A 13,734-nucleotide genomic window follows, 5' to 3' on the forward strand; every position below is an offset into this window, starting at 1 on the left:
TATCAAATGATAGGAAGCTCAGGGGGAATATTATCATACCTACTTGTCCCACCTGGTTCAGACCTGAATACCTTGACTGTGTCTTCTCTACACAGACCTTCAGAATACAGACATATATAGGCACTGTATGGAAGCCTTCATCGATGTGTCATCAGGACCAGAATGCACGATACTATGTGCTTTATTATCTCTGGACTCTTATTTATCTACAGGAGGTTACAGAAAATATTGTGTAGTACTCTTAGACCTAGGAATCAGCCCTATCAACCAGGATGCCTAAAATTACATCTGTACTTCATTTTAAAATATTGTTTGAAAAGGATGCTTAGGAAGGGGGGAGTGAAGTACCTCATTAATTAAAAAAAGGAAATGAATACCAAGACTAGCACAGTTAAAACTCTACAAAACATGTTCAATACATTGTATTTATATCATGGGAAAACATGAAAAAAACAGTAATGCAGTAAACAGTAAACAGTAAACAGTAAGGTAGAAGGCAGGAGGAAAAGAGGAAGACAATGGCTGCATCCACACTGCAGAAATAATCCAGGTTGGCACCACTTTAATTCCCAAGCATCCACACTATGGAATTTGGGGAACTGTAGTTTTGTGAGAATTTAGCCTTCTCTGTCAGAAACCTCTGGTGTCACAACTACAATTTCCAGAATTCCACAACACTGAGCCATGGCAGTTAAAGTGGTGTCAACCTGGATTATTTCTGCAGTGCAGACACAGCCTATGTTTCAGATGGATAGACTCAATCAAGGAAGGGTCCACAAGGCCTGAGCAAGACAGTTGAAGATAGGGGAAGTTGGAAGTGTCTCATTCATAGGCTCACCATAAGTCAAGGTCAATTTGACCGCCGTTGACAACAACAAATGAAATATACCAAAGCCCTCTCAGTGAACACTTAGTTCCAGACACACTCACCAATTAACAGTGAAGTGCTATTATGAGGGGAGAAATATGTCCTCTCCTAACTCAGAAGGAAAAAAGGAATAATAATTTTAACAAGGCCCTGAAAGCAGACAAGAAGGAAAGGAGAGAACAAATAAGAACCCAGAATGGTAATTAAATCTGTTTTGTCTCCTCTGGTGTCTCATTAGAAGATGTATCTTCCATTAAATGTAATGAAATTAACCATTAGCAAGGATAAGAATTCTATGCAACAGCTCAAATAATAAATGTTTCAGTTGGAAAAGCCAATGTGTACTTTTGAAAATAAAACAGCTTTACTGACATTGAGGAAAGTGTAGCCCCAGAGGGCACAAAGGCCATGAATATTTAGTATTTGCATATTCCTCAATTCCCCGCCTCCGTATTATCTTCACAATAGTCCTCTGAGGTAGATTAGACCAAGAGTGCATTCTACCAGTGCATTCCATGGAGAGGCAGGGATCTGAATCTGGGTTGCCTCAGTCCTAGGCAGATCCCCTATGCTTTATAATACAATGGCTCTCAATGCAGGTATCCAGCAACTAATGGGTCTGAATGCAATAATTTCTGGAGAATCCACTTCCAAATCCTCTGTCAATGTCTGACACAGCAAGGTAATGCTATTCGAAGTAGAACTCAATCAGACCCCTGGTTCTCTAAGGAGTGGCAGCAATGAAAAGAATGAGGTGATAACTCGAGCAACACCAGCAGAAAAGTTTGAGCAAATCTGACTGAACACTGGGTAAAGCTGAAGCCCTATGCCATCATAGTGTGAGCAATTAAAAAACATTTTCCCCCTTTGCCACAATTCTGTCTATAAAGAGCCATAAGACCAAACTTGTCTTGAATATTTGGCCATCTTTTAAATCTGTCCACCTAAGACTTGAGCTAACAGCCTATCTGTCCACTACTTTGCAGATAAAATAGCTCAGATTTGTTCTAAATTGGACACTATAGTTGATACATGTCTGGTAAATGTAATTGTGGCCCTTGCTTGTCCAGTGATACTTTTCAATTTTTGTAGCCTAAGGCAGTGGAGAGGATACCTGGAGAGGCAAGAACTACAAAACCTGCTCTAAATCTTTGTCCCTCCAGCTCATTAAACAGGCCAGAGAGGGATTGGTGAAGTGGATAAAAGGAGTAACAATCATCTCTTTGCAGCAAGGCAGGATACCATAAATATATCCTGCCTGCCTCCACTCCAGCTAAAGAAGCTACTGGACGGTATGGCCTGAACAACAAATGGGCGTTAGCAGAAGTCTGAAAACAGGATGCGACTCAAAACATTCATTTGTAGGTATTTCAAAACTTCCAAAGCCTTACTGACAGCAGGCAAAGCGGTGAGTGATTGGGCTCTTAATTTGGATTAATGCATGATTATCATCAAATAATAATAATAATAATAATAATGATAATAATAATAATAATAATAATAATGATAATATAATTATTTATATACCAGCTAAAAGAGACACATCTTAAATGTAACAACTACACAGGTTGAAATACAATTAAACTGTCCATAAAAAATTAAACCAGTTAAAAAATATAATTTTAAAAAACAACAAATAAACAAAATAGAGACAGTACAGTGCAATTCTGCAGGACCCAGTTCACTTGAACAGTCAGCCTTCAATGGCCTGTTAAAATTTTTAAAAAGACTAAATTAGTTTGTGGGAGGGTGTCAGTCTAAACTCTTTGGGAACAGAGTTCCAGAGCCTGGGAGCAGCCACTGAGAGGGCCCTCTCCCATGTTTCTACCAGATGTGCCTGGGAAGGTGATGGGATAGAGGAAAGGGCATCCCCAGGCAGCTCAAATCATGAGCAGGTTCATAAGGGAATATAATAAGAACAGCATTTCAATGTACTGTATATACTCATGTATAAGTCTAGAAATCTTAGTCAAAAAATCAACCCAAAAACCCTGGGCTGACCTATCCATGGGTCAATATACTTACAGTACCTTAACTCTTATAAAAATAGGAATCATCCCCTTCTCTAAAGAGAGAGGTGAAAACTGAGAGCTTAGTCATTCCAAAAAGAAGCACCAACATCCTCTACTCTCTCAGCTGTGGTGCCACTTCTAGCTTTTTTGAATGTCTGGGAGGGAAAAAAGGGGCATACTTTGGCATCATTTTCCTGTACTCCATCATTTACATCCTTTGTTACATGCCCATTCAATTTATACATGGATTATATCAAATTCTATAATTTTAGCCCAAAAGCTGTCCTCAACTTATATATGATGTCAAATTATAGTCAAGTATATATAGTAATTACTCACCAGTGTGATGTCACGGGAAGCAGCAGCAGCACTCATATGTAAGCTAGGCTGCCTGACTGAACTACTGCAGTCAAGAGCCCGGGCGAACGTTCCAACCGCACTGAATAAAGGAGAAAAACACAAACAAAGAAATGAAAAAAATCTCTAAGAAAATCATGAAATACAACCATCACATATTCAGTCGCCCTTTCTCATACATATTTTACTGTTTCTTTGCATTCACATTAACAGTACAATGCATTCTTTATAAACACTTCAGAGCTATTTTACAATGATGTGTTAAAGACATCTGCACAATACAAAAGAGGGTTCAGTAATGTAATACAGATGTATTGCTATACAGATTTATCAGGGAGTTAGTCTCAATGAATTCAATGGGACTTACTTCTGAGTAGACATGTACAAGACTGTGTTTTAATAAGAAATCGGTGATTCAATTTTTACACAATGCAGATTTCAGTAATGTGCTTACAGCTGCTATCCTGTAGTCAGTATTTGGGTTATTGTTAAAGATATCAGTGGGACTTACTTTTGAATAGATATGCACAAGACTGTGTGTGAATCAGAAAAAAAAGAGGTTTAAGTGCTGCTTACAAAATAGGATAACAATCCAGTGATTTAGTGGCAGTGTTCACAAGTGAGCTTAGGCCTATACATGCATCTCAATTTTTAAATGATTATAGAAGAAAATTGACTTTAAAACACAGTTGATATTAGACAATTTTATTAAGCAGGTACTGCCAAGTGGGAAACAGCACTAAAGATGCAATCCAATATTCACTTGCCTAGTATCACTGAACCCAATGGAACTTACTTGTGACTAGCAATGCTGAAGGTTGCCCTATAAGAGGAAATTTTTCACAGCAAAATATATTCATGTATCATTTCCATACATGATAAACTATTAAGCAGAGGTATAGGAAGTGAGAAGACTGTGAACAAAGTAAATACAATTATTATCTTTATTATAACCATTATTATTATTATTATTATTATTATTATTATTATTATACACACATTTTATGTAAGTGTGTGTGTGTGTGTAAATATATATATGGTGTGTGTGTTATGGCTATTGTTGTTCTGTGCTTTCAAGTCTTTTATGAATTATAGCGACCCTATCATGGGGTTTTCTTGCCAAGATATATATCTATATCTACATACAAATATATAGAGATAGATACATAGCACACACTAATTCCTTAGTGAGCTACTAATTGTTTTTAAAATCTTTTTGCAATTTAAAAAACCCAAGGCTAAGTATTACATAAATATAAGCCTTTTTCTACCATACTGAGAAAGAGAAAAATAGCATGTTAAGGTAGCATTTGAACGTCATCCCAGCATTTGTCCTGAGAGAATATTTAATGGCCCAATCTATCAAACCTGCCCACATAGTTGGACCTTTTAAACATTAGGGTGGAAGTTACTGACTGTCATGCCCAGCCTGGCTGAGGCCTTAAAAGAGGTAAGAGAGATGGAGGAGTCTGACCCTGAGCCTGGCCCTAGTTGGGCCCTGACAGTGCCAGTAGACTGGTGACAAAGAAGATGATCAGGAGCCCAGCATCCAGACATCAGAGCCCCCTGGTAATATTGGCCTTGAGGAGGAGGAAGAGGCCAACTTATCAATGCCTTCTTACAGCCAAACAAGATTGAAAGGGTTAGGCTGTGGTGGTCTCAAAGGCTTTGTTTGAGCCGCCAAGCGACTAGGGATCAGCTGTACCAGTGAGAGCTGGAGACAAAAGCTTGGGAGGAATGCCAAAACCTTTGGCAGAGGTTAACTGATTTCCCTGGTGAAAGCACCTTGTTCATGAATTCTCTTGTTGAGTTCCTGGATTAAATGTTTGGACTTTGGACTGACCCTTCTGTTTGCTGCTAGTACTATGGCGTCATCAGTATATCTTAGATTGGTGATATTCCTTCCTCCTATTTTAACTCCTCCTTCTTCTGTGTCCAAGCCTGTTGTTTTTTTATATGTCCTGCATACAAATTGAACCGATAGGGTGAAAGGGGCCTGACAACTGAGAACCATTCTGTTTCTCTGTGTCCTGTTCTGACAGTAGCCTCTTGTCCTGCGTACAGATTCCTCATCAGGACTATCAGATGTGTTGGCACTCCCATGTCTTTAAGGGCATTCCATAGCTTTTCATGATCTATGTAATCAAAGGCTTTGCTATAGTCTATAAAGCACATGCTGATTTACAGAACAGAAATTCTAGTTCTGTCTATGCTGGGCTGTGGAAGTCCTTTGGCCCTTGGTGATTGAAGCGCTCTTAAGGACCTGTTGTTGGGAAAGATGATATTGGGTGTAGGTGCTGGTCCCTCCAAAGATAACACATTCTCCTTGCTCTGCTGGCCTCCCCAGTGACTGGAAATAATAATAGAATGACATTTCACTTTCAGTGGAGCAGTCAGGAGGACTACTGGAAGCTAGTTTAACACTCTGGAGGGGATACTACCTCTACAGGTCAGAGACTCTTCTCTCCTACACCACAGCTATGTGTACAGACAACTCATCTTCTGCCAATACCACACCGCCTCTAGCATAAGTTACATCCACATCAGAAGTGTCTCTACTTAAGCCAGGGGTAGGCAACCTTTTTGAGCTGGGGGCCGGGTTGTTGTCCCTCAGACAACTGGGGGACCAAAGCCAAAAAATAAATAATTAAATAATTTTAAAGAAATTAATTAAATAAATAAAATATAAAAAACAATTCCTACATACACTGCACACATCATATTTTGAAGTAAAAACCAAACCAGTCGTTATACAACCTCTCTCTTTTTTCTTTTCTCTTTTCTGCAGCCTTGCAGTTCTGCAAAAGCAAACCTCCTCCCGCCTCTTCGGCACACAAGACTTTATTAGGAAGGAAAGAGTTTCAAAAATTAATTACTACTTCTTTCATTCTTTCCCTTTTTTTGCCTTGGGCATGTCACACTCCCTCAGCCTCAGAGGATGGCAATGGCATCCCCACCCCCTCTGAAGAAAACTGCCCAGAAAAACCCCACAGAAGCCATAACAACTTGGAAGGCACACACAGCAACAAACCCAAACTTTGCTTGGGGGGGGGGGGGGGCAAGTCACAATCTCTCAGCCTCAAGGGAAGGCAATGGCAAACCACCATCACCTCTGAAAAAACTTTGCAAAGGATCGTTTCATAATAAGTCAGGAAAATGGCTTGAAGGCACACAACAACAACCACACCTCCCAGCCCTTGTATCTTGAAGGCATGAGGGCACAGATGGCAGAAATGGACTTCCCTTTCTGGCCAAACACCACCCCCCCCAATACACACACACACAATTCCAAAACACACACTAAGCACATTTGGGCATTTCACATGGCTTTACTTAACATGGCAATCTCTTGCATATTTAATCAGAGGCTTATTGCAGATCCAAACTTTTTGGGTTTCACACTGAACATGGTTTAACATGGCTATGCATATATTGAACATGTCCAGGTGGTTTCACAAGAAGTGGATTTGCTGTTTCAGGTTTCTTGCACCAACTATACTTCTCAGAAGTGTGTACTTGGTCAAGGGACTTTGGTTTTTCTTCACTGCGCATGAGTTTGTAAAAATCACAGCAATTTACACTGGCCATGCCTCAGAGGCTTGCTGATATCAATATCACCATTAAAGAACCAAAAACATACAGAAAAGGCACTTTTGAAAGTCACACTCTCTCGGCTTCTGAAACAGTGCCTGCATGCCTCTGAAGCTGGCTCATATCATCATCATCATCATCATCATCATCATCATCATCATCATCATCATCACACTATCATTGTCAAAACAAAGGAGACTTGTTAGCATTAAAAGCACCAAAAATAAAAATTAAAAAAAAAATCCTTGTAGCCAGAGGCCTCTGGCCACTCACCACCACCTCCTCCTCCTCCTCCTGTTCCCTCCTCCTCCATGCCCCGCGCTGGCCTGGCGGCGGGGCGGAGGAGGCAGAGGAGGCTGGGGAGGCCTGGGAGGGTGGCGTTCGCTGGCGGCCCCAGAGTCTCTCCCTGCCCTGTGGGAAGGCTGAGGCCTCCCCACAGGGTGGGGAGGAGGCCGTCGGGGGGGTGGCAATCGGTGGCAGGGCTGGGCTGGGGCCGGTCCCACAGTCTCCATGGGCCGGATGCGGCCCGCGGGCTGTACATTGCCAACCCCTGACTTAAGCCATAACTCCACAGTACTGTACTGCTTAATATGCCTGACAGAGACAACGTACTTCCTTTCCATTTGTCTGCATTACTTTTCAAACAGTCTTCATTGTACCCAAGAATTAGTTTTGTGTGCACCAACAAGCCATTCCACAGGCCAATTAGGATTTTTGACCTCAAACACTAAACTGCAGATCGTTCATGTCAACAATTCACAGATAATTAAAGATGAAAACTGACCCCTGGGACTTACAGCTATCAGATAACACTGTGTATGTATAACTGCTATTTCACTGCTTATCACAGTAAACAGTTTTTTTTCCTCATCAGCAACCCATCCATTGGAACAAGCAGTATTCATTATTTCTATTTTTTGTGTTCTCTCTAATTTTAAGAAAATGCATGCCAAATAAACCTACAATTTGGGGAAATCTGTTGTTTCTATATGCTTTCAAATCAATTCTGACTTACAGTTACCTTGCACTATACAGTTTTGGGGGCAGGTTTTTGTCCACAGAAAATTTGCCATTGCCTTCCTCTGAGGCCAATAACTGGGACTTTGTGAAGGTCACCCACAGCTGAGCAGGAATTTAAACCCTGGTCTCCCATAGTCCTGGTCCAGCACTATATTACAAAGGCTCCTCTGTGGGGGAATAGCATAAGGAATCATAGAATAATAGAGTTGAAAGAGACTGCAATGGCCATCCAGTCCAACCCCCGCCATGCAGGAAATCCAATCAAAGCATCCCCAATAGATGGCCATCTAGCCTCTGCTTAAAGACCTCCAAGGAAGGAGACTCCACTACACTCCAAGGGAGTTTGTTCCACTGTTGAACAGCCCTTACTGTCAGGAAGTTCCTCCTAATGTTGAGGTGGAATCTCTTTTCCTGTAGTTTGCATCCACTGTTTCGCATTCTAGACTCCGGAGCAGCAGAAAACTAACTTGCTCCCTCCTCAACATGAGATCCCTTCAAATATTTAAACAAGGCTATCATATCACCTCTTAACCTTCTCTTCTCCAGGCTAAACATCCCCAGCTCCCTAAGTCGTTCCTCATAGGGCATGGTTTCCAGACCATTCACCATTTTAGTCACCCTCTTTTGGACAAGTTCCAGTTTCTCAATTTCCTTTTTTAATTGTGGTGCCAAGAACTGGACACAATATTCCAGGTGGGGCCTGACCAAAGCAGAATACAGTGGCACTATTACTTCCCTTGATCTAGACACTATACTTCTATTGATGCAGCCTAAAATCGCATTGGTCTTGTTAGCTGCCGCATCGCACTGGTGACTCATGTTCAACTTATGGTTTACTTGGACTCCTAGATCCCTTTCGCATGTAGTCTTGTTCAGCCAGGTGTCCCCAATCCTATATCTGTGCATTTCATTTTTCCACCCTAAGTGCAGTACCTTACATTTCTCTGTGCTGAATTTCATTTTGTTAGCTTTGGCCCAGTTTTCTAGCCTGTTCAGGTCATTTTCAATCTTGATCCTGTCCTCTGGAGTATTAGCTACTCCTCCTAATTTGGTGTCATCTGCAAATTTGATAAGTATGCCCCCAATTTTGTCCTCCAAGTCATTGAAAACCCAAACATGCTAAAACCTGGTGAGATATTCAAAGATACAAAAACAGAGAAAGTCACACAAAGCATTCAAAGCTATCAAGGAAAGAATTTAACTTAGAAAATCCTTATAATAAGTTTGCGCATTGGCTGATCTGCCTTGATTTGTATGTGTTTTACTTTTTAACCACTTTGAGTGGAAAGGGGGTATAAATAAAAAGAAGAAGTAGGAATCATGGATCATCTTAGTTAATAATATCTCAGGATTACACTGTGCTATATATAGTGATTCTGTCATAGGCTGAAAAACATGCTTCAATTGGCTACAGACTCCTCCAAATTTATTCTTATTTCCAAACATCCCAACAGATAAATTTGTTTTCTACTTTCACCTCCAAAATGCAGCTGCCCCAATCTAGTGATTTCTTGCAGAATCAGAACTCTAGGGTCAATTAATTTAAGGAACTCAACTCAAAAGAGTACCAGACAAATTCATGGAAGTTTGGTCTATCAATAATATGGAACAATGACAGTCAAATATTTAGTCAAGAACCTCCAAATGGAAAGGCAGCATATCACTAAATGCTATTTGATAGGAGGCAACAGCATAGGATGCTTGTTGCCTTCTTGCCCCAGAAAACATGATTTCTGTAGTGGAAAACAGGATCCTTAAGTAGATGGATCTTTGATCAGATATATCAGAGCTCCTCTTAAATGTATTGCAAGATACCTATGTACAATTTTTTTAAAGAAAGTATCTTAAAAAGTTAAACAACAAAAATAATTATGTTCTTAAATATAACAGAGGCTCAATATCACTATCTGGCAGTTGCCAGGTCCTAAACACACAATGCTCAGCCCAGATACCTCTTTAGACCCTGTAGCTCAGTACCACACAATTATGATTTTATCTCTCAGCAATGGGAAATTTAAAAAAACAACCATGCTTGTGACACAATGGGAAGCAGTGTTTCAAGTGGCTTAGAAGAGGTCCAGCAAAGAACACGAGCCATGAGCAGACCTTAAACATCTTTCTTTGCCTGCAGGGAAGTTCCCTTACATTTTAATGTGAAAAAGGAACATTTCCATGCATGGGAAACAAACAGGTAACCTTAGTTAGCACAGTGCTTAAAGGTTGCTGGCTTGGAGAAGCTGAAATGATTCCCCAAAAGAAACATTGTTCTAAATGACCTACTGTTACACTAAATGAAATAACTATTGTGGTTTGGATGAGATAACAATCCATAATCTCAAAACCACAGAAAAAGTATTTTCAGGGCAGGATCCTGGTGTTTAATGAAGTCTGGGAATGGTGGAGGACACACTGTACAAGACTCAGCGGTAGCATGTTTTGATCATTACTAGTTAATTTTGTTTCAATACAAATTCAAATTAATCAGACTAAACTGTAAATCAGCAAATCACTCACTATAATATCACTTCTGTCATGAACTCACAAGGTTGCCTAAGGCAAAGTAAGCAAATGCAAACACAATTACAATACAGAGCAAAATGCTTACTTTTCTTCACATGATTCAAAGGAAAATTACTAAAATCAATGATGCAATGCTGATTTCCTCCACATTGTACAAAACAGCAAGACTCCAACCACAAAATCTAATGATTTATTTGTAAACAAGATCTCTTGTGCTACAAAGGCAACATTATATCCACACCTAATTCCATCTCAGAAAACACCAAGAGACAATTGTAGGAAGACATTCTCTTTCCAATAACATACAACAGAACACCCTGTGGCAATGCAAAGGTGAAAAGAAAGAAATTACAAAGCCTAGAGCCAAAGCTAGGCATGCATTAGCTACAGGACTTTCTTCAACTATCCCTGATGCCTTCTGCATTAGCAAAGCTTGCTCCAGCTTGCACTGGTAGCTGGTGTCTTCGTTGTCAGGAGGAGTGGTGAATATGTTCTGGGTTTTCAAAAGTATTAAGGGAACTATCCAATGTGCTGAATACATTTGAAGATTGCTATGCATCCCTGCATACCCTGCTTGAGAGATCAATGACCATTGAGGAGCAATAAAAAGGTTAGATTGCCACAAAAAGAAGAATCGCTTCCCATAGGTAAGTGTACATCCAAGTAAACAAAAGCATCACATCTAAAACGTTTCTTCCTTCCCCCAAATAGTCATCATTTCCTCTCGACAAAGGATCTCTTTGCACCCAAAGCAGTAAGCCAATCTTTCTCTGCCAACCCAACTGTATCGCCAGAGATATCCCGATCCAATCACTGCTTTTGTTAAAACTATCAACCAGACTAGAATCCCATGGTTGATTCCTGGGACAAACCATTCAGTCGCGGTTACTTAGCTAGCTAGCCAATTGCCTAGGACTACTTTTAAGGTATAAACATGTCCTCAAAAGCTAGCTGCTGTGCACACAGTCCAGCCCAGCCTACATATACACCTGCACTCTGTGTATGTTCTGTGTCATGCTCAGATCTCCCAGTTTGAGCTACCCCAGTCTTCCATAGTCTTCTCTTCAGACAGGTAAATAAAACCTTATTGCAACCCTTAAAACTTCATTATCCCCCTTCCATATTTCCATTTTGGCTAGCTCTGCATGCTCTCCCTGTGTGTTTGAATTGCTATCTTGTATGTATGTTTGTACTCTATATAAAAAATTCCTTAACTCACCAAGAATCTGGAGTCCTCCCAGTTAGTACTGGTATATATTAGTGCTCCCTGGTCCAAAGGTTACCCAAGCCTCCTGAAAAGCTAATTTCCCCAACATTTTGAAGTATCAAAGACAGCGGGCAAGGATCCCTAGTCCCCCCCTTCTCTTCTTTGGGTAACAAGATAATGACTTTGAAGTCCAAATAAACCCTGGAATGGATTCAATACCCACAATGACATGAGGGTGACCTGCCACCACTGCTTCAGAGAACTTCCCTGACACCCACAACTTTTTAGGTTGCAGAGGTGGCTGGAGAAGAGAGAGGAAATTGTCCATTCTGACTTCTGACCATGGAAGCAGAGCAGTGAATTCTGTCCACTGTCAGAACTTCATTCATTTATTAATTTTATGAATATCCCACTTTTCTCTCACAGCATAGGACTAAAGGCAACTCCAAAATATATGAAAACAAGCAGTAAAAAAAACCCCTAAATCCTTATTAATAAGCAAGTTAAAACACAATTACATAAGTTATCATACAGGCTGAGTTTCCCTTATCCAAAATGCTTGGAACTAGAAGTGTTTTGAATTTTAGAATATTTGCATATACTTATTGTGATATTTTGAAGATGGAACTCAAGTCTAAATGCAAAAGGCATTTATGTTTCATATACACCTTTTACACATAGTGTGAAGCTAATTTTATACATAATATTTTTAATAAGTTTGTACATGAAACAAAGTTTGTGTACACTGAACCATCAGAATGCAAAAGCATCACTATCCCAGCCATTTATGAAAAAAGTTTTGGATTTTGGAGTATTTTCAGATAAAGGAGGCAACCTATATTCAAATTCCATTTTTTTTTCTAAATGTATAATTTCATTTAAAACCGTGACAATAAAGTTTAAAAATACAGCACACATACATACAGGCACACACGCACACACACACGCACACATATATCAAAATGACTCCCTGCAACCAACTGATCATTAAATATATGTTGGAATGGAAAGGCCTTTGCCTCCTGATGAAAAAAGAGCAGAGAGGGGAATTCCACTGTCTGGTAGGAGCCAGTGAGAAAGGTACCAAGAAGAACTACTTTCCATATAATAAATCAGTTTGTAAAAAAAAGAAGGCACACAGGCAAATAGGCTTGTTCTTTTTGCAAGGGAGGGGAAGAAATTCAAAGCCTGCAATTTTCCTATTATGGCAGAAGCTGCTAAGACAACCAGGGCTTTAAAGCTAACACAAACACATGTTCAAGCCACTTGTCAACTGATGGTGACACCAGGAATCTCATGGGCCTGTTACAGACAGCCAAAATAAAGCTGCTTCGAGTCACAGTGGAGGTATGGTGTTTCAATGGTGCATGCGTCCTAAGAGTCCAGAAGTCGCACCAAAGCCACGCTCCAGCCCTAAGGACTGGAGCGTGGCTTTGGTGTGGCTTCTGGACTCTTAGGACGCATGCATCATTGAAACACCATACCTCCACTGTGACTCGAAGCAGCTTTATTTTGGCTGTCTGTAACAGGCCATGGGGCTTTCTTAGAAAATAAATACTCACGAGGTAGTTGCTTGCTTTGCCAGTTCCTTCCTCTAAATTATAGCCTAGCACCTGGCATTCACTGGTGGTCTCCCATTCAAGTACTAACCAGAGCTGACCCTGCTTACCTTTCAAGATCAGATGGAATCTGTTGGCTTTAGGTTATTCCTTGGGAATAGGTCAGATCTGGCTACGGTGACACATGCCTTGCTTACATCCTGTTTGAACTACTACAACATGCTTTATGTAGTGCTGCTTTTGGAAACTGTTTGGAAACTTCAGCGGTTTCAGAATGCTGCAGCCAGAATACTGACTGGGGCCAGTTATAGGGAGAATATAATTCCCTTGTTAAAACAACTTCACTGGCTAACAGTTCATTTTGGGGCACAATTCAAAGTTCTGGTTATAATCTATAAAGACCTACACATGTGGCTTAGGTACAAATTACCTGAAAGGCTAAATCTTCCCATATGAACCTGCCACTCTAAATTTTTCAGGGGAAGGCTTTTTCTCAGTCCCACCATCACCACAGGCCGCTTGGTGAGGACAGAAGAAGGAGTGTTTGCATATTTTAATGATTTTATATTTTTAAGTTGCTATGTTTTTAATTTAATTGTG

At 40.3% G+C, this 13,734-nt stretch overlaps 1 protein-coding gene across 7 annotated transcripts in view; it reads right to left on the minus strand.

Moving 5' to 3' along the window:
* Positions 1-13,734, minus strand: part of MTA3 (metastasis associated 1 family member 3) — a 215,477-nt gene that overhangs the window by 143,359 nt on the left and 58,384 nt on the right. For all 7 annotated transcript variants that reach the window (XM_089529184.1, XM_089529190.1, XM_089529185.1 and 4 more), the window contains exon 8: positions 3,220-3,319. In XM_089529184.1, coding sequence (XP_089385310.1) covers positions 3,220-3,319 — 100 coding nt within the window. The remainder of the gene's footprint in view (positions 1-3,219; positions 3,320-13,734) is intronic.

Source organism: Sceloporus occidentalis, unplaced genomic scaffold (genome assembly GCF_023333645.1).
Source record: "Sceloporus occidentalis isolate IW3139 unplaced genomic scaffold, rSceOcc1.0.p SCAF_6, whole genome shotgun sequence".
NCBI lineage: Eukaryota > Metazoa > Chordata > Lepidosauria > Squamata > Phrynosomatidae > Sceloporus > Sceloporus occidentalis.